The sequence below is a fragment of the Vanessa tameamea genome, chromosome 10 (genome assembly GCF_037043105.1).
Source record: "Vanessa tameamea isolate UH-Manoa-2023 chromosome 10, ilVanTame1 primary haplotype, whole genome shotgun sequence".
In the NCBI taxonomy this organism is placed as follows: Eukaryota; Metazoa; Arthropoda; class Insecta; order Lepidoptera; family Nymphalidae; genus Vanessa; species Vanessa tameamea.
In genome coordinates this window covers 3,282,979-3,304,565 of record NC_087318.1, presented here as the reverse complement: position 1 = coordinate 3,304,565, position 21,587 = coordinate 3,282,979, and the positions used below count along the sequence as shown (strand labels likewise).

General features: G+C 30.9%; 2 protein-coding genes and 2 non-coding genes across 6 annotated transcripts; 3 read left to right on the top strand and 1 right to left on the bottom strand.

Annotated features, from left to right (window-relative positions):
* Positions 1-70: 70 nt before the first annotated feature.
* Positions 71-7,567, bottom strand: LOC113404577 (RNA-binding protein 42). 2 transcript variants are annotated; one of them, XM_026645514.2, is made up of 8 exons: positions 7,394-7,567; positions 7,251-7,317; positions 6,964-7,183; positions 6,338-6,541; positions 5,758-5,880; positions 5,056-5,172; positions 4,313-4,451; positions 71-309 (listed from the first exon to the last, which is right to left on the bottom strand). In XM_026645514.2, the coding sequence occupies exons 2-8, from the start codon at positions 7,295-7,297 to the stop codon at positions 176-178; spliced, it is 984 nt and encodes a 327-aa protein (XP_026501299.1). In that variant the 5' UTR covers positions 7,298-7,317; positions 7,394-7,567; the 3' UTR covers positions 71-175. The 2 variants fall into 2 exon arrangements, with proteins under 2 accessions (XP_026501299.1, XP_026501292.1); XM_026645507.2 differs by having other exon boundaries at positions 7,251-7,562.
* On the top strand, positions 1,350-1,423 carry Trnat-agu (transfer RNA threonine (anticodon AGU)). The gene has a single exon. It is a non-coding gene; the product is annotated as a tRNA-Thr (tRNA).
* Positions 3,639-3,712, top strand: Trnat-agu (transfer RNA threonine (anticodon AGU)). Its single transcript has one exon. It is a non-coding gene; the product is annotated as a tRNA-Thr (tRNA).
* Positions 7,568-8,443: 876 nt separating the features above from the next.
* LOC113399659 (galectin-4-like) lies at positions 8,444-18,148 on the top strand. 2 transcript variants are annotated; one of them, XM_026642675.2, is made up of 7 exons: positions 8,444-8,664; positions 14,828-14,937; positions 15,376-15,522; positions 15,992-16,211; positions 16,699-16,817; positions 17,091-17,295; positions 17,724-18,148. In XM_026642675.2, exons 1-7 carry the CDS (start codon positions 8,548-8,550, stop codon positions 17,904-17,906), a joined length of 1,101 nt encoding a protein of 366 aa, XP_026498460.2. In that variant the 5' UTR covers positions 8,444-8,547; the 3' UTR covers positions 17,907-18,148. The 2 variants fall into 2 exon arrangements, with proteins under 2 accessions (XP_026498460.2, XP_026500668.2); XM_026644883.2 differs by lacking the exon at positions 8,444-8,664 and adding an exon at positions 13,265-13,616 and having other exon boundaries at positions 17,724-18,144.
* Positions 18,149-21,587: the final 3,439 nt, after the last annotated feature.

Genomic DNA, 21,587 nt, shown 5'->3' with positions numbered 1-21,587 from the left:
ATTTTTCATTTGTTTAAAATTGTATTTAATAAAATATTACAATTATGATCGGGAAAGTAGTAAAATACAGTTTTAGTTAATAATAATTGTTATTTATACTTCACGCTAAGTGCAGTTAAAACTAAAACATTGCATTTTGTTTGACAAACTTAATGTCAATGTCAAATTAAATCTGTCAGCTCTTGTTCCCGGACATGAGGAGAGCGAGAAGGGCCGCTTTCTCCTTCTCTTTCTTTCGCACGACGTCCAGAGCTCGGTTCTTCCAGGTACTTTTCCTTAACTTGATCGGCCGACTGCCTACGTAGCGACCTATAAATATATAATAAATAAATTACATTTCTTACTCAAAAAAATAAAACTAAAACAATAATGTGGGAAATCAATAGGAAGTCTATTTAATTCTGAGATAGTATGATGCTTTTAATAGCGAGATCGCTTCGAAACCATTCATGAAATCGAAAGAACATAAACTTTTGATATTTTAAAAAGCAATGCATTTAAAAAGACAAATATTTTCAATAAACTTCAGTCGCAGAAATTAAAAATCGCTAGCTTATAATAAGTAGTTACACGGCACAGCATAAGTAAAATACTGCATTGTAAAATGTTTTTTCTATTCCGTACATTTTTTATTCATGTCATCGGTTGGCAGACCAATGTGCCACCAGCCTTGGAAACTAAGATGCTACGTCCCTTGTGCCTGTAGTTACACAGGCTCGTTCAATCGACGTTTGGTCACGCCAAAACGGGTTTGCACAAATACCTCTAAGTAAACAACATCTACCAACAGATAAACAACAATATACATAATAAGTTCAAATTTATTAAACGCTAAAGTCTAATCCGGCCTAATACTCAATGTTCGTTAATTGCTTATTACGTCACAACTGAAACCAACTAATCAAAATCAAAATATTCTTATTTAAAGTAGGCTTATCAAAACACTTAAATCTTCATGTTGCAGTGTTGAATTAAATTTAAAGCCATCACTGGATCGGAAAGTAGATTCTGCCGAGAACTGTCAAGAAAATCAGTAGGTACTCTTTTCCACCATTTTAATTACAGATCATGTCAGTAAATAACATTTTTTTTTTATATTCTGCCTAGACAACTCAGTACAAGTATAATTCGATAAATTGATTTTTAAAAAAATGTTTTAGTCACTGGATATTGGTGTCATTCCGGGATATAGAAAGGTATTGAACAATAAAATAAAAATCATCTCAACACACAATATTCAGAAGCAAGTGTTTTCACAGCAGTTCTTTTCAATCTTTCTTTGCTATATATTATATTTAATTTAATTATACAGTTGCATATTGTTGATATATTTGGTCGCATGTCTCATCGGCGCCGTGGCTTAGTTGGTTAAAGCGCCTGTCTAGTAAACAGGAGATCGTGAGTTCGAATCTCGCCGGGGCCTGGTGGTAAATATTTTTTTAATTTACATTTATAACATTTTTTTAATATATTCCCTGGCATTTAATACAGGCTAGACAAATTCTTGCATTTGAGGTTATATTTTTTATTACTACATATTATAATGAAACATAAAATCAATATAACACTGAGCTGCTGACCATTGGCACAAAAAAAACGAAGGAGGTCTTATGTTCGACGCATAGTTCAGAAAAACTATGTATTAGGTACTACACTTATTGATTTCTCAGAAGCGACTAACATGGTTTGGATAAACTGTATACTGTACTTATAATGAAGCCCTACCTGGTTCCATCATTTTGATTTTCATACTAAATGTCTGCTTTTTTACGAATTTCGTATTGATTGTCAAAAACACAACAAACATTTAAAGTTATCAATATTGATGTTCACAGAGATTATGGCATAATCATTGTTTTATCGAAATCGGTGTAGCAAATTCAAAATTACATAGTTACAAATACTACATATACGCAATTAAATTTTATTGAGATTTTTAGTTTTGTTTTTTTTTTATTTCACATCGACGCTTATAAAAGTAAAATCATATTATTTTAGGCAATCTACTAATAAAAAATCCCGTTTATGCTTTGGAATATAAAAAAGTTTTTGATAGGTCATTTAAATAACAGGACCTAATGCGTCCGGTAAACTCAAATACGGAGGGGACAAAAAATATTACTTGTTTGTTTAGCACTGAGACGTTGATTCAGATTGTTTTCAAATATATTAATCCCTAAATTTAAGCAATTATTCACACGGTTTTATGGACGATTTCATAACAAATAGACGTAAACTTTTTTTTTTCTCCAAGAAAATCCCCAAGAAAACTTGGGGTCGGTAAATAGAGAACGATACAAACGATTTCAAATGAAAAAAAAATAAGTTTAAATAATCGAAAACGGTTGTTAAGATAGAGACAAATAGAACAATATCCGTGACAAGCAGGTATTGATGATGCAGTCTAATAAACATAGATTATCCCGATTTTTTAAAAAAACGATATGTATTTACAAATATACAAAACCACCACCATTACCCGGGAATTACCTGGTGAGGTTATTTGCCTCAATATATTAAAATTTAAATCACCTAGTCAAATATTCACGATGCTTTCGAGTAATCTGTAAAAAATATCTTGAAGTCGGAATGACGGGGGCGGTGATAGGTAGCTTAGTATTAGAAATTACAGATCTCCTTAATCAATACAATACTTGGTTTATTTTAATATTTGATCATATCTTATATATCTACTTGGTGGAAGCTTTGAGCAAACCCATCTGGGTAGATACCACCCACTAATTAGATATTCTACCGCCAAATAGCAATACATAAAATTGTTGTTTGAAAGATGAGTTAGTTAGTGTAGCAAGAGGCACAAGGGACATATTCACCTTTAACCGAATGACACTAAGGATTTCAGTACAAATACACATTTTTGATTATCGATTCAATTATCAGCCTCTAATTAATATGTAGAATCGATTATCAATATTTAAATAAAAATTGTCGTTGTTTTGTTGACGGTACCTATGCATTGTGTTTGCTATTATTAAAAAAGTGTCTGTGTTAACTTTAAGTTAAATTTTGGCAAATAATATCGTAAAAATAATTATCCACTTGCCTGTCGTATCAAAATATATTACACAAAAATATACTTAGCATTAAAACACAATTTTTTGCTAAACATAAATTTTATAAAATTTTAAAATATCCAAATAAAAAGATTAGGCATTCGTTAAAAGTCGAATTTGTGTCGGAAGACTAAGAACTATAAATTAAGCTTCACTTATATAAAACATATTTATTGCAATATAACTTATAAATATGTATTATGTTGTTCAATTTTTGATGTACATTGAAAACAATGTATAACCATTTGTTTCTTTTCAAAACATATTTAAGATTGATTGATTAATATAATTTAAAATATTTGAGTAGATGTAAAAGATTCTCCAATAATAATTCATTCGAGATTATTTTCAATTAAATACATTTCCAATACATTCGATTACGTTCCTTTGTGCCATACAATGTAACTATATTTATGATGCGTGACAATTATCTGGTTCTAAATATATATATATATTAATATGTAAGCTACGAGTTAATTCGATAGTTGTACCTTGATATTACACATAATGTAATTATTGTGGGTCGAGTTTAATCAGTTGATATTTTTGGTCAAATGTATCATCGGCGCCGTGGCTTAGTTGGTTAAAGCGCCTGTCTAGTAAACAGGAGATCGTGAGTTCGAATCTCGCCGGGGCCTTGTGTAATTGATTATTTTTTTATATTTCTTTTTCATTTTAATTAAACCATCATCTAATGAACACTTTGTAACAAGTTGTAATGTGTTTGATATTTTAAATATTCACTACTTATCTTAAACAAATTACCAATAAACTAAAAGTTATCATTTACATAAGTTTATTATTGTTTTAATGATTTGGCAAATCCCTCTTAGCACTAGGCGACAGACTTTATATAGCCTTTTTTCAATGGAAGTAGGAGAAAAGATAAACAAACCTTATATTTACGTATTTCATGCGATTTGCTAATAACTCAGCTATATTGTTCTCTACTAAGAGTGTATGATTGATATATCTTTATTTATAATACAACACTATTACATTTAACTACTTACTTCCAACAAATTGGGATAACATTGTCGTTGACGTTCAAAACGCCATTTTTCGCAAATCGCATAGTAAATATCATAGTCAATTTGCTGTCAAATGTTTTTCAACAATTAACCAACAGAGAATAAGTAGTCTTATCCATCAAATTTATATAAGATCGAAAAAGATATTCCAGTGAATATGGAATTGGATGGAATGTATGATAGGTATAATAAAGTATGAAATCTTACCATCCATTTCTTTCATGGCCTTTATGAAGTCACCTGGGTCCTTAAAGCTGACGAAACCGAAGCCTTTGCTCTTATTTGTGCGTTTGTCTCTGATAACCTTAGCTCTTTGAAACGAAGTATATTTACCGAACGTTCGTGTCTGGAAAATTATAAAAGGGCAACATTTTATTCATATGATACTTGATACATTAAAATTTGAATTACATTTAGGGACTTTGCAAATGTCGTGTGAAAGTAAGTGTGAATTAATTCTTTGATGATTTAAATATATTATTGTAAATGTATACAAAACTATATAATCTAAAAACTGTTTTTTAATAATTAATTTGTCCATATATTTTGCTTATTATTATTTATTATTGTTATTGAAGTTATTAGTTGTATATATTTACATCAAACTAAAAAGACATAGACCAGCAAATAGATACATACTCCAATTTTTTATTTCAATCTTTAAGATATCAAGTCTGTATCAGCTATTCTCACCAAACAGCAGTACTCAGTATTATTGTGTTATGGTTTGAAAGGTGAGTGAGCCAGTGTAATTACAACCACAAGGGATATAGCATCATAGTTTTAAAGGTTAGTGGCGCATTGGCGATATAAGGATTTTTTAATATTTCTTACAGCGCTATTGTCTATGGTTGGAGTTATATATCATAAAAAATAAATATACTAGTGAAACTGCAGGCTAGCAAGTCATCAAAAATTAAAATAAAATGTTATTGATATGAATATATTACCAAAAGTTCATCAGTCACATCGTTTCCCAGATCACCACAGAACATACGGAAATCATCATCTGGCCAATCCAGTAAAGTCACATCTTCCCAAACTTGTCCACCGGCTGTCCTCACAACCTGAATTTTCAAATTAAAAAATAATATTAGAATATAAATATATAATGATTTCTTTTATAAATAGATAATTTATTTAAGTGTTATATTAAAATTAATGGAAATATATTACATTTATATAATATAACAAAATATAAAACTGTAGGCTCCATGAATGTGAGGAGCAATTTATTTATCAAATTATTCTTTTTATTTATTTCGTCAAATGTTTTAAAAAAAACTTCGTTCATAAAACTAATAATAAGACTAGAGTTATTTTTAACATCACTTATTAAAAAATTTAAATCTTATGTCCTCCATGTCACTTTCAGGCAGTGTTAGGAGAATTTTACTTTATTGACATACTCTGTAATTAAAATGGAGGAAAATAGAAATGAGTTTCTTGATGGTTCTTCTTGGCAGAATCTACTTTTGGAACCAGTGGTAGCTTTCCATTAAATTCAACATTGTAACATGATGTTTCAAAAGTGCTTTTATAAGCTTAATTTAAAAAAAATATATTTTGTTTATATAAACAAATTAAAAACTTAGCATGCCTGTTTGGCCATCTCATGATCAATTTTAGTAAGCAAGTAGTGTAGCAAGTACCTTTCGGTGTTTCTTCTCCTTCTTCCCCTTGGGCACGGCTACGTCTACGGGAGCGGGCGGCGGAGGCGCGGGCGGCGTTTCGGGCACCGCGATCCGCACCGGCGACGGGGCGCGCTCGCGTTTCTGCGTGCGTTACATTCACTGCTGTTATATGATGCCCGTTCTAAGATTATGTATTTTATCAATGTGTACATTAGTGATTAGAAAATATATATTTTTTTAAATATTGACCATATTAAAATGACAAACGGGAGCTATAGTACAATAGCCCTTCATAAAATTATTTTTTTAATTAAATAAAAGTATCAATTTCTATATGTTCTACAGCTGGACAACGACTGCACTCCTCCTAGGTGGAAGGTTTTCTTGGAGCTTTGTGAGCATGAGGCAGAAAATTATCTTACACATACAGGATTCTTTCCAACAATTTGCTTTACGCAACAGATTAATGAAATCATAAATTTAGCTTAAGAAAACTCAACTAGGCTTGCTCAGATTTGATTCCTCTGTTATGATTTAGGTAATGTAGGCACTGGACCATCTAGACTCTTCTAATTATTTAAAATATTAGCAGCATTACCCGTTTTTTACTCTCATGTTTATCCTTTTTCAGTTCATCATCTTTAGGCTTTGGTTTATAAAGTTTGGGCGCTGCCGACAGGACCACAGGCTGAGGTTTAGGAGGTGGAGGTGGGATCAGTTGGGGACCTGGTAAGCCTGGCCTTAGAAATGGCATAGGTCCAGGGTATGGATCTGGTGGTCCTGATGGTCGGAGTCTTTGTACCTGGAAGAATTTAATACAACGTTAATGACATTTATATAACTATACTAAAACTAACCAACACAGCTTCACCAGCAAAAAATGTAAAAAAAAGTATCAATGCATTTTGCATTCTCCCATTTATGAATTTTGTCTTGGTGTGCTAAAAAGAATGAGTAGGGACTTAATCATGAAACAAAAATTATTGAAGCAGCTAAGAAAGTTCAAAACATTTTACAATAGTTCTAGTGGGCCTTATTCATAATTTTCTATAATTACAACTAAACATTCAGTCAACCACTTCTGTTAACAAGAGATTTCCTCTAGCCAGCTATTCTTATTTGATATGGCAAATTATAACTAGAGGGTTTTTTATATTTAGGATATGATATACATAGCAAATAATACTATTTCTTGCACATTAAGATACCAAAATATATACTTACGGAAGCTGGCACCATCATAGACGGTGGTGGTGGCGGAGGTGGTACATTTGGGTACATCAAACGTGCTCCCATAACCGATGGGTCGAACTGAGACAGTAATGCCGGTGGCGGCGGCGGAGGAGGCACAGCACGCTCAAGCTGTTGTTGTACAGCGCCGAAGGTCCCAGCACCAATCACTGGCCGTATGACCATATCCGACCCTGATATCTCCGCCTCAAATCTACAAAAAGACTTGTAGTACTATATCGCACAAAACAGATTTTTCGACAATATGAAATTACACATACCTCGACATTTCATCTTGCATCTGTTGAAATTTACTTGAATCGTCCATGTTGCTGCACGAGGTTTCAACTAAAAGAAATCCAAAACTTTTACGTAGTAACGTCAACTATGTGGTTTCTTAAATAATTCCTTTAATAGTACGTACACAATGATGCATTTTTAGTAGCGTGCTCTGAGAATCTATTTGCGATTAGTTGCACCTGCAATTGTAATATTAACGAAAATACATTATTTTGCTATCAAACCTGTTAATAATTTAAGTTACAAATTTAATGTTATAATTATCTAGGTAAAATAGTTTTGCGAATTTCGATTATGAATGATTAAGGTTTGTCAACCTTCAACAATTAAACCTTTGACAATTAAATGTTGACATTTAAGTAAAAAAAATATTAATATATTTATCATAGCTCTGAATATGAGTCTTTCTATTAATTAAATAAAATTAAATTTACTGGCACACTTTATTATTTCCTTAAGACTATTTAAGTATTTTTAGTATATCATAATTATTTAATAAAACATTAATTAAAAAAAACATTTGCAAAAAACAATAACTTTTTAATAATCGCACTTTTATAATATGATCTAAGTCTAATAGTAACAAACTTTATTATTATTATTTTACTTTTGTAAAATTTTTAGTAGTTCAGGAAGTAAGACTTTTTTAGAATTGTAATGATTTGAAACTCGATGAAACGAAAATGCGTCGTGACAGAAACAAAAAAACAACAAATAATTATTTAATTAAATTATTAACTTTCACTTCTACCGTGAGTAAATTAGTACACACTTAGTTTTTTAATTGGCTCTATTTATATTATGAAATTATTTGCGGTATATTAACGCTACGGCTGCATAATGCAATACACTTGTCTTCTCCAAAAGTAAAGTGTCACTGTCTCTGGTGATGTCTTAAAGTAAAAGTCATATCAGTTTCGAAATAAATTTGATTTCTGAAGAAGTTAAGCGAAGTTGTATTTTTGCTTGTTTTCATCTTATTCATATTCTGTTTTAAAGTAAGGAATACTGAAACAACAATAACTTTTTTATTATTAATATTTTTGTGATTAAGTGCTTGTCGCAAATAAAAAAAGATTTAATCTTTAACAATAATACTATGATTTATTTTAAAACAAATTAATGCAGTGGCTTATTACTGTTGTAGGTACAATATTGAACAATTTAAATTTGTGGATATTTATGTTACTGTAAATAAATGAAAAGAATGATTTTGTAATGTAATAGATTGCCATTTATTGTTATGTTTTACTGTTGTCTTAAAACCCTAACAAAATTATGCCTGGAGAAGTGTTTACATGTGGAAGTTGTATAACGATGTCCGGCGTAGAAGAAGGTGAAATACCGAAAGAGTTTATTGAATATGATTTTGCTGAGGATGCTTTAGATTTTGAGGTAAGAATATTTATTAAAATCATGTCACTACTGTCATGTATGTATATTAGTTGTTTTCCAAAATAAATTCGGTGCTTTACTTTACTGCAGCTGTTTTTTTTATTATTTTCGAGAATATAGACATATCGGAATATTAACTTATTTCTATTAGAAGTATTGATGAATATATGTAGATATTTCCATTTGTAACATAAACAAAAGTATTCTGATAATTTTCACATCACAACTATATTCATATCATGTACCATTAATTTTTATTATATATATATAAACAATAACTTATTATCATAATGAGAGAGTATTGTAAAATAATAAATGGTACCTTCTCTGTTGTATTACTTAAAGTACCTACTGTTCTTATCTCTTAGTATAAATACAGTAATCAGTTGTCACTTTTTTTTGTTATTCTTAAATGCAATGCAAAAAAAATAATTGTAATAATTATTATATATTAATAAATAATATAATAAACTAATGTTATTTTACAGATATTAAATAACTATGTAAAAAAATATTATTTGTATTTAATATTATTACAATATCAATTGTATTATAAAGCAGTTTTATTAAATGAAAATTTGTTAATTCATCTTAGAAAACTAGCATCAAATATTTCTCTTTCTTATCTGAAACAATAACTTAAAGCTGATATATATTCTTTTAATATTATTTTTGTTTTATATTATACATAAAAAAAAGTAGTATTTTAGTAATATTCTTTTTCTATAGTTAAAAATAATAGCCTACAAATAAAGTCAAATTGTTACATTGTAATTATTTGTTACACAATTTCTAAATAATATAATATTCATAATCTAAAACCAGCATAATATTATTGATAAATCTGTGTCCTTGTTGAGATCTGAAATTACATATCCAGAACATCACTCCTTCTACCCGACCTTGGACTGAATATTTTAGGGTTATTTTGGCTTCACCCAATTATCAACCTTCAGTTGGATGACAATTAATAATTTTTAAATCCAAATGCGATGAATTGAGGCATGTTTAAGCCCATCATACCTATCATATAAAATTCATTGAGTCGTTTGCTTAGGAAAATATTATTAATCATTATCTCTCACACAGTCAACAGCTGCTCAAGTGCACAATTTTCAAGATATGTGTGATGGTGTGCGGAATTAATTTTAAAATGTACTTATGCACTGATTGCTTTCCAGAGTGCGTTAGTATTCTAATGATTTGATTAACAAAGTGTAGCTAGTCTAATTTTTTTTTTTGCCATAAAGTATTAATGTTAATGTTCACTTAATATATGTAATGTAATATGATGTTGAGAGTATAGCTAGTAAAAATAATTTTCGAAGGCGGGTTTTTTACTGCGACTGTTTTTTGTTTAGTTATATTATAATACATAATAATTTCTTAGAAGTTTTATTACATTATGTGTGCTTTTAATAAATATTAGCATCACTATCGAAACGCACGAAAGTATATTTGCTCACCTTTTCTAAGTTTAAGTAATAACGTTCAGATTTAGAAAACTGGTTTAATCTAGTAAGGTTCCACGCTTAATTAACCTCGCGACATTTTTTGCGTGGCAGCGCTTCAAATTAAAATAAAATATACAATGACACTAAATCATTTGTTCTTATCTGCCTTTAGGTACTGAAAATTATCCGAAACAAAAATAAATTCATAATATCTGCAACATAAATATTTCATGGCAATGAAATTCCTACGTTCAGAGTTCTACATTATCACGAGACGTAGTTGTTATTTATTTTAATGTTAGGAATTAATTTGCTGTTAAGTAGTAATCTCTTGTTGATATTATCGAATATTTATATGTGCAAATTTTTGTGTTTTTAATTACATAGTTCCTCAGAAAAATACATCAGAAGTAATTTAAAATCAAATCCTAATTTCACTGGACGTAAAATCTCATCATAACAAATAGGTGTTCCAAGATATATTACATCACGACGCCAACCGCGGAAGGTATCTTCCAATCCCTGGCCACTCATAAATATGCTCGACTTTACTTTATTTAACTACCGCTGCACACGACTTACCTGACGGATATCCTCAATTTCATATCGATTTACAACGAAGATCCGACTCCGACAAGATGTTAGCGAGCATATGACAGGCGCATAGATGTTACTACACATGGCATGAATCGACTACTAGACTTAGTAAGACTGGCGTATTAAGCCAAAATAAATCACATGTTTACTAAATTTCAGATGACGAAATGCCGGAAAGCACACAAGAATACTTCCAAAATATTAATAATACAATTTTTTTTAATAAGTGACATTCTTTATTTTTTCTGATTTATCTCCGTAACCTTTAGTACAATCAATATTTTTTAATTTTACAACATCATTTCTAATTCGGTCTCGCGGGGAAACTCCCCACCATAGCATTATTCCTCAGTATTGTTATTGAGAATTCTGATGAGACACAGTAAGCGGCCACCTCTCTGATACGTAAGTCATCACTGGCTGGTCATCGAACAGTGTATGTTACACTGGTCGAAGACTTTCAACTTGAGTCACACTTGGAACGAGAAGATATTACATAGCTTTCCGAACGTTGCCCGTCCGAGTTGGAATCGCCGATTAACCTCTTTCTCGATGTTGGATCTACCTGTAGTATACTTCAATCACAAGAGAGCTTAAGGATATAAGCCAATTAAACAACAATTTAAAATCGAATTGACGCGATAGGTCGGTAACTTGAATACTCTATGTTACTTATAGATTTGCGAAAAATTGGCACTTTGAACGTTGACGAAGCTGTTATCGAAACTTTGAAAGAAAATTAAAATAGATGTTACTCACATCAGTTTAGTGGTTTTTTTTTATGGTATAGGTAGGCGGACGAGCAAATGAACCATCAGAAGGTAAGTAGTCACCACCGCCAATACAATGGGGTTGTAAGAAATATTAACCATTCCTTACATCGCCAATGTGCCACCAACTTTGAGAACTAAGATGTTATGTTCCTTGTGCCTGTAGTTACACTGGCTCACTCACCCTTTAAATCGGAACACTACAATACTGCTGTTTAGTAATAGAATATCTGATAATTGGGTGGTACATACACAGTCGGCCTAGCACAAAGCCCTACAACCAAGTAAAATAGTCGTATTATAAATAAAAACATATTAATCAAGAACTAGTAGCATCGCAAAGTATAGCGAATCGCATTTAATACGTGAATCTAAGATTTGTTTATATTTATTCCTTCGATTGGGATCGAATAGGCTATTGTCTGTCCTAGGTAATTAATGTAAAATTTGTTCAGTCGATGATGTTAGCAGTACTTTAGAAATGTTTAAAAAAAAGTAATATCCATAATTTGATAAATATATTAAATAAAATATACTTTTCTCGAAACAGCAAAATACATAATATACCTAAACAGGTATTATGTATTTGCAATTTAAATACAAATATTTCTAATACGTCACATCTCTTGTGTTTATTTTATTTATCTACCAATCAGAAAGAAAACCTAAAACTTTGTTAGCGAATCAATTTTAATAATATTATATATCATTAAAAATACAACTACGTCTTAGTCGGTAAAACTACCATATTTGTGACTGATTTAAGGACATTAATATGACGATGATGGTTTTTTCACCTTTTTATTTACAACGTGAGTTCGTAATGACTACAACTATAAAATGTATTTCCAAACTTGTTTTTTTTTATTTGTGCCGGGAGAGGGTTGATGTACACAGATTATATCGCCAATGTCACGATAGAGGTTGAACGCCATGGTCGAGATAACAGGTTCAAATTAATTTTGAAGGCATAATTGTAGTAGATTCTTTGTAAACACATAATCTAAAACAACACAAAAATAAATATAAATTGTTATTTAAATAACATATATGTGGTAAATTAACATTAACTATAGTATACAATGCTAGCAGAATTTCCCCGTTGAATCGAAATTCCGATCCTCTGGCTAAAAAACTAACCAACCTAACTCACCAGTGGAAGCAATAAAGCGAAGTGTTATACTTTGCACTACTACTCTAAGGTCGAATTGTTTCAAGTTTCAACTGCTAAAGGCACAAATACATAATTTGGAATAAGGGACGAATATTTGGATCATTTGTTCGATTTAGCTTTTCCGCGGCGGTTCCGGCTATTAATATTTTCATTTATTTGTTCTCGTTCATTTTACAGCTTAATTTTATTACGCTCAATGTATTTGCATTAAAATTCACAAAGTGGACTTAACATTCACCATTATTGGGACTAGGAACTTTAAGAGGCAGAACGTCGCAAATGGGATGGTAGAGTTTGGGGCAGGAGAACAGTATATGGGATAAGGAACCTACGTCTAGACCACATTCACGATTATTTTCATAAAATCCCCAGTACAATTGACATAAAGCTCTATGATACTACTTTATTTCAATAATTTAAATACAGATGGCGCTGTTAGGAAATTATTTAACAATATAAAATTTAACTACTAAATATTCTAATAGATGGCAGATTATTTAGAAAACGTTATTAACATTTTATAAATAATTAAATATAAGTTATGTAATTATAAAGTAATGATAGAGATCGAAACAACATAAGTTGTTAAATAAAATAAATTGTAGTCTGAAGGCGTTGTAGGGTGCGCCGCTGACTGTTTGATGTTTACTACGGCGATACGTTCACAGTTTGCAGTCACATACTGCAAGCAGAGGACGCGGTAGTTGCAAGCGTAACTAGGACGCTGGCTGGTAATAGCATTGGTTTTTCGAGCGGATACTTTCGTGAGAATGCTATGTGTCATTGTATCATTGTGGTATAATTAGTATATGCATATGGTGTGCAGTGATTTAAAACTTTGTCGCGGCAATGGTTTGTGAGAACAGGTGCGGTTGCAGTGCTTTCTGCCAACGTTTGTTTTGCCGGGCAATGCCGCCAGAATGTAGTGATAATGGAGAAGCAATACCAATAACATCGGTAAAGGAAAATTAAGAATTATAAATAAATGGTTAATATGCTAATAATGTTGTCATATTTTATGTATTATGGAACTAAAACAAACTTCTATAAATAATATACAGACATTATTTAAAAATAGCCAGCAACTAATCTCACTTTATGAATGTCTAAAAGCTTATTTTAAGTCTGAAGGTTTACCTTCAGTTGTTTTAACAACTGATGTCATTAAAACAAATGCGGTCCATTTGATCGTAACAACGAAAATAGGTCGTTAGGAAATGTGTGTCTACTCGCTGAGAAAATATATTCGTTGGAAATCCATGAGATTAATCTACTTCAGCTTTTAAAACCTCTCTAAGTTAGATATAATAGTAAATAAACACATTTTATTTAAAATTAAATCTAACTTATCAAAATCAAACAGTAATTTCTAATCTACTCTTTCTAAAAATGAGTAAGGTATGTAGGTACTCAAATATAATTCTACGAAGTATAAATAAGTATAAAAATATTTATATATATACATACAACATTAATAAGAAAAAACGAGTAATTATAAATTATAGTAATGTAACATTTAGATACGAAAATAAGAGTTCGTTGTAACTAAATGTATAGTTTTTGGAAATACCCTTGCGTAAAGTCCTATTGATCGTAACGAATCACGCAACTATTTACACGACAAATTCATGCGAGATGCCGAACGAAGGTTTCAACTAGTTCAATATCAACATATAAGATCAAGATTAATTCCAACGTGACAACACACAACATTTGGATCTTTTATAATTTTTGCAAACTAGAAACTTTCTGTCCTGCACTAGTTTGTTATGTTGGCTTGAGAATGCTTACAGCGTTAACACGTGATACCGCCTTTTTCTGCAGTTCCATAAACAATTAATATTTTTTTTATTTATTTTTTTTGATAATTCTTAACGTCCCTACACCCGTACTAAACATACTTAACCCTGGCACCAATTAAAGACAACTCATTACTTTGACTCGATGACCTCATACCTATGAATCAACGTTTGACGACTTTGGTTAGCTTGCGTGTATTGAATAATTAAAAAATATTATGTAAATTGGTAGCTATATAAGTGCATGTATTTAAATATATAATATTGCTTGCATTTTTTTATTTGTATGTAATATCATCATTTTCTATTATAAATTGTTACACACGGTGTATGAAAATTTATTTTTATTCTGTATAAACATCATTTCAGAATCAGCTTGCTGAAGCGCGTGATGTCAAATTTACTCAAAATTTGAAAGAACCCTTATCAATAGGATCTCATATACTATGTACTGGAACGCCCTCCGACGATTTACCATGGTATGATTATAATTATATACCTGACCTGAGGGTTCTTAAACATTTAGCAAAATATCAACTTAAAATATCTATATCTATAGTATAATTGGAGTGTCTGTTTGTAATATTAAAACAACCGCTTTTTACTAAACACATATGTATGTTTACACGGTACATATACCAAATTAACATATTTTTCAATTTTTGTCTGACTGTCTGTTTGTTCTCGCTAATCCCTGGAACAGTTGGACCGATTTTGACGGAATTTTCACTGGCAGATAGCTGATGTAATAAGGAGTAACTTAGTCACAGCTAGTAATAACTAATTTGAATAAAGATTCAATTAAAGTTAGCCTGGGAAAATTTCTTATTATTGTTACAGAGAATACAATTAAAGTAACCTTATTGCATGTATTTGCTGATGATTTTATATTTGTTTATCCTCATTATTGTTCTCAGGTTTGCGGTAAATATCGGCTGTGGTGATTCAGCGACCGGGCGAGGAGATGTCGCCGTGCATTTTAACGTGCGTCTTCCGCAGTGCTATGTTGTTAGAAACACGAGGCGTCACGATAAGTGGGGAGCCGAAGAGACCACTGCCTATAGGTGACAAAATTAAAAAATAATGTGTGTCATGATTAATCACAAAGTGCTCCCTTAAAGGTTCCGATTTTGGTCGAATTTATGGCACACATGTTCACTCTCTATTGCCTTCATTCCATAATCTGATGGGATGGCAAACCTGACACTTAAAAAAACTATGTATAACAGCTACACGAAAATATGGATAAAAGATTTATAGATCGCGAAAATATCAACAATAAAGTCCGTGACACCATATTATTTCTTTAATAACTATTTAGCTTTATTGTTAAGGCCCAATAACCATTTGCATGTTTAAAAATGACAAAAATATACATTGACAAAAATGAACTTTTGATATAATTTTTATAAAATTCATAAAAAACTTTTTTTTTGTGCACGATACCTACCTTTTACCTGAAACTAGCCCTCTAATTATCATAGTGTGTAACTTACATTACTTTCGAGTAAATAAATTTTTATTTCGTTTCAGGTTATTTCCTTTCAAAATAAATCGAGCATTTTCGATAGAGATTTTAGTAGACGAAAAAGAAACACTATGGGCCGTTGATGGGGAACATTATTGCAGCTTCGCACATAGAAATCCAAGCGTTCTTAATGCTGACTGGATTCAGGTCACTGGTATTAGAGATGCCAACTTGAAGATACAGAAGACTGATGTCTATCCTACTTTAGCGCCAGCTCCGCTTGAAGTAAGTTGTAGGTAAACTTGTACAAACTTCAATATTACAATTAAAGCTTTGTTGATTTGTATGTGTGAGTGTGCATCTGTTGCTATCAATCAAATTGTATAAAAAAAGTTAAAAAATCTAACATCCTGTATATTTCACTGTTAGTTTAATACAGGATACGTTGAGAGAAGGTTTTGGAGTATATTCCACCACACTGCTCCAATTCGTTGTAGTGGATATACTCGTCTATACATGTGGCAAACTTTCATCCTACACTTGCAGATTTTCGCACGATGTTTTTCTTCACCGCCGAACACGAAATAATTTTTTTATGTATGATAATACGAAATTTAGATTCAGTGCGATTGAGGTTTGAGCCCGTAATCTTTAGTTAAGGTTCGAAGACGAGAATATATTATTAAGTTCATAGCTGTTTAACTCAAGTTATTCGCTTCAAGTGATCTGCTTTTCATAATTAAATAATAATATATTATTTTCTCAATTACAGATTCCTATAAGAGACTGTATGTCTGCACCAGCTGATGATGAACCTAGTTGGAGACCAAATGTCATAGCGAGATTACCGAACGGAATTCCAGAAGGGTATCAAGTAGTCATAACCGGCAGGTAATAATTAGAGTTATTATTTTTCAAGAATATATTTACCAGTTAATATTTTTATTGTAAATATATTCTTTATGTCACCTCTTTGAAAATAGTAAATTTGTGCTCTATTAGGAAATTTACAAAATATTTACCTTAAAGGAGTTTTTTATTGTTTACCGAGACCAACAAGGTTATACGGAGGCATGATTTCAGTAAACGGTTGTTATGTCGATAATTCAATAGAAATGTGTACCACCCGCAGTCACTGTAAGCTAAAACTGAGTCGTGCTTTAGACTGCGGCCGCTGCTGCACTCGTTCGCCGTGGACCTGCTGGACTGCGCGCGCGAGTGGCCGCGCGCCAACATACACGTGCACGTCAACGTGCGCGCGCACGTCGAGTCGCAGCAGGCGCGCCAGCTCGTCGTGCTCAACACGTGGCTGGGCGCCTGGGGGGCCGAGCGCCGCCAGCGCAGCGCCCGCCTCGTGCCGGGGACGGAGGTGAGTCGGCGGAGACGTTATACATGCTAAGAAATCTTTTTACAGCAACATATAAAAATATCCGAAGAAAAGCAATGGTTTCGAAGTTAAATAAATCGAGACACAAAAATTGGTAAAGATTGATGAATTAATTACACTCTTAAATAAATACAGACCGTAAACAAAATCACCAACTTTTGGTAATTGATGTTATAAATTTATTATGAATACAATCGTAAGGCGATAGTTAAACCACACGTATTGTCTTAGATAACCTTTTAGTTGCAATAAAAAAAGGTATTTTCGTTCATTAATTTAAAAAAAATGTTTTAAAATTTACCCTTTGGAATTGTTGAGCTACTGTTTTACAATAAATATTATTTCTTCCTTGAGTTCCGTCGATGTTCTACTAAGAGAACGTATTAATTTGTAATTCATTCGATCCGCAGACAACGCTGCGCATCGTGCGCGGGGGGGACGAGTGGGCGGTGTTCACGGACGACGTGCTGGTGGGCGAGCTGGAGATGCGCGCGGCGGCGGCGGGCGTGCGCGCGCTGCGCCTGCGCGGGGACCTCTACCCGCGGCGCCTGCTGCTCTGCCCGCTCGCCGGCACCCCCACCGAGAACGTATAGACCGATGCCTTAATACCGCACTGCTATTGGACGGATATAAAAAAAAACATTAAAATTAAAAAGAAAAAAAAAACAATTTAATATATTACAACAATTTTTGGAAAACTTTGAATGTGGCTTGAGATCTGTTATTAGTGACATAAGTTAAAATGAAATTAATCATGCGCTTACTTATCATGTTGTATTAAGGACTCGATATATCGGTGCATCAACAGTATATGTATTTATTCAAATCAGTTCATATGAAAACAAAAACTATAGTAAAATATTAAATTAAAGTTTGACTATAATGATTTGGTATGATATAGCATGGCAAGCTAGCGGGCGTCCAGGGTCCACACAGCAGATAATGTGTGGTATAAGAATCGCGCGTATTTGAGGTCTGTAATTGGATGTGATATTGTTAACTAAAGATATAAATTACTTAACTAAACTAAATATAATAAAATAAGAAATAGAGTTTTAAAGATGATAAATACGTTTTCGTGTGCTACTATAAAAAAAGTGTTAATATTCGTTAGTTAAAATCAGTAGTTCCCAAACTTATTTTTCTCGTGGACCACCTATTGGCATGTGTCCGTAACCACAGTTTGATAGGAACACTAAAATATGAACTAAATTTAAATTTGTTTAATATTGGTGCTTTTAATTGTATCATTACTAACTCTACGAGTATTTCAGCAATTGAAATCTATGAATCTGTTAGTGATTCTCTCAAATTGATGAAAAAAAAAACACTGGTTTAAATGATATGAAATTTGTACTATCATGGTAGCGAGAAACATTTTAGAGTATTGGAATTTTGAAAAGTATTGGTTACACCAATGATGAAAAAGTGCCCTGGGCTATTATTGCGAGATCATAAGGCTTAAATGAAATATAAAACAATTTTATATAATAAAAGGACGACATTTGTTTTTTATTAAAAATATTTAGTCAAATTCAAAGAAATATTGTAATAGCATTTAAATGTGTTTTAACAAGACTATTTTTAATCATATATTTTTATGTTGTTTTCAATATGTGATAGGTGCTGCCATGTTATTTGGGTAACCCAACAACTTGACGTTAGGAATGAGAAAAGAAATTATTATTTGTATTTGTGTTTAAATACTAGTATTAAGCATATACATATACATACATACTAGTTATCTTATAAAATAAGTTAATCCAAACATATTTAACTTGGATAGAATATAATATGTATTGATATGGATAACCCACACTCAGAAATATATAAGTGAACACATATGACACACATAATCCAAGTGTATATAAATAAATAATCTTACGTTCTGACTATTTACAATGTAGATACTAAGGAATCAATGTGCGAAGTTAAAGCTTTTAAATAAAGTACAAATCAAGATGATTATTTCATTGTATTTAAATTATTTCGATAGCTGTGATACATGTTTTTTGTAAGATGCTTCAACATTCTGCAATTCAATGTTTCTTTTGATAATTTCTTATTCCATTCATAATACAAAGACACCAGTTTAGTTATACTCTTACGAATCGTATTATTATTAAATTATTGGGTTATCCTATATAATAAAGATTAAAGTATTAATCAATAACATCAATTCTAGCCACTAGATCTTGATATTATATATACAAAATCATAATGCTTGTCAATATAATTTATAATTGAAGTAAAGTACTTATGGACATAAGAATAAATGAAATTTATATATGTATTTCTTTTAATCAATTACTTATTGTGTTTTTTAGTGACTATAATAAGTTTTGACAAACAATAACAATTTTATAATTGTAAAGTTACATTATAATTATCAGCATTTATTGAATTTTTACTTTCATTTTTATTTACAAAATAATTAAGTTTTTGGATATTTATTTTTGTTTGTATAAAATATGTATTTTTATCATTTTCGTCATAACATAAAAGGACAAATTAAATTGTATGCGACACAACTTGTTCATGCAAGGTTAGTATGTTGTGATTTGATATATGCATCAGGTCATTATGATTATCTTCTTCAATTACATAATTGTCTAAATATAAGAGTAATATTTATAATAAAATTATACATACATATATTATAATCGACTGTCAAAATCCAATGTTAAAGTTTGTTATAAGTCTTCAAAACGCTAGACTAATATCTGTTAATGATTGAATAATAGATTTTATATGAAATTTATGATAAGATCATGAAATTAAAATGTAATAAAGATTTCGGCTGAAGTGCTAGTTATGTTTGGAAAACTTAATTATACACCGTCCTATTACATTAAATTTATATCTTTAATCAAGCTTATAATAATAAATTCTGAAAAGGATAATGAATGATTAAAAATAAGTGCTTTACTAACATAATAAAAAATTATGTAAATCGACTAAATAAAAAAATATTGAAATAAAATGTTGAACTATTTATTTTACTAAGATTCATTTCATGTTTTATGTAGCATATTAATAAAGATGCAAAAACTTATACAGGAACTCATGCCAATAAAATAAAATACGAAGTTTGAGTTTTGCGTGCCGATTCCAGACGAACATTTCAGGTAATATTTTGAATTATCTAAAGAATTAGTAATATAAGATAAATACAGATTAATGATGATATATTTTATATTGTTCAATGATTCTTTAAATATTTTATACATATTTTATTACGTATGAACCAAAGAGATTAAAGATTTGGATAAATAGTTTTTAATGTTTTTGGTATGAGCACATATATATATATGAGTACCTATTCAAATCATTTGTCTCTCATATATAGCTCGAGAACAATAGACGTTATATATTGAAAACTAATTTTGTTCAATGAGCAATAGCATTAATAATATATAAAAAGATATTGCTTAACAGCCGATGAAATTAGTTTGGAGGTCCATTTTATGGGAAGTCGAAAATTAAGCTAACCTGGCTTCATTTTCGACTTTTCGAATTGCACTCAGACCAGTTTTATAATCAGACCAAAAAATATCTTTCAAAGAAAACTTATATAATTATAGAACCAAGATGAAGTTACTTTTATTATTAAAAGTGAACGAATTGATTTAAAAAAAGTTAAGTTACTTGTAAAACTGGGTGTGTAACTCTTGGGTCCTGCTACCTCGAATAATTGATTTAATGGACGGGTAAGCAACCTTTATTTATTACCTACATATAACTACACTTGCTGAAAAGATAACTACAAATTAAATAATCCTGTAATTAATATTTATGTTCACCTATGCATACTTTTAGAGGCGCATTGGTGATGGTGGATAACGGGATTTAGGCGATCAAATAAATTATAATATTGTATCTATAATTTACACGCTCAGAATAATAATATTAAATTCCTGAATAAACATAACGTTGTTTAAGTACTCTCGATAAAAACAAAAATGTTCCAAGTAAAAACTACCAAATAAATAATTTAATATTGAAAAGGGCAGGACGCATTGATGTTTTTTTTAATCGAAACCAGAAAGTATAATATGATCTCCAACTACAAAAAAAAGGACAACAGTTTGTAACTTTGTGTTAGTGTTGACAACTTTACATTTTACAACAATTTCAGTTTGACAATATGCAGCTGTTAATTTTGACATATGATTGTATGACTTTATTTTATTTGACATAATACGTCATAGGAGATTATAATTATTTTGTATTTTTATTGGAGTATAGTTTTCTGTAGGTATATATGAAAGCCA

Coding starts and splice junctions, on each gene's coding strand:
- LOC113404577 (XM_026645514.2), bottom strand. CDS start 7,297: ATGGACGATTCAAGTAAATTTCAACAGATGCAAGATGAAATGTCGAG. Junction 5,173..5,757: donor AGGAGAAGAAACACCGAAAG/GTACTTGCTACA, acceptor TTGAAAATTCAG/GTTGTGAGGACAGCCGGTGG. Junction 310..4,312: donor GGCCATGAAAGAAATGGATG/GTAAGATTTCAT, acceptor ATATATTTATAG/GTCGCTACGTAGGCAGTCGG.
- LOC113399659 (XM_026642675.2), top strand. CDS start 8,548: ATGCCTGGAGAAGTGTTTACATGTGGAAGTTGTATAACGATGTCCGGC. Junction 16,212..16,698: donor TAGCGCCAGCTCCGCTTGAA/GTAAGTTGTAGG, acceptor TCTCAATTACAG/ATTCCTATAAGAGACTGTAT. Junction 17,296..17,723: donor GCCTCGTGCCGGGGACGGAG/GTGAGTCGGCGG, acceptor TTCGATCCGCAG/ACAACGCTGCGCATCGTGCG.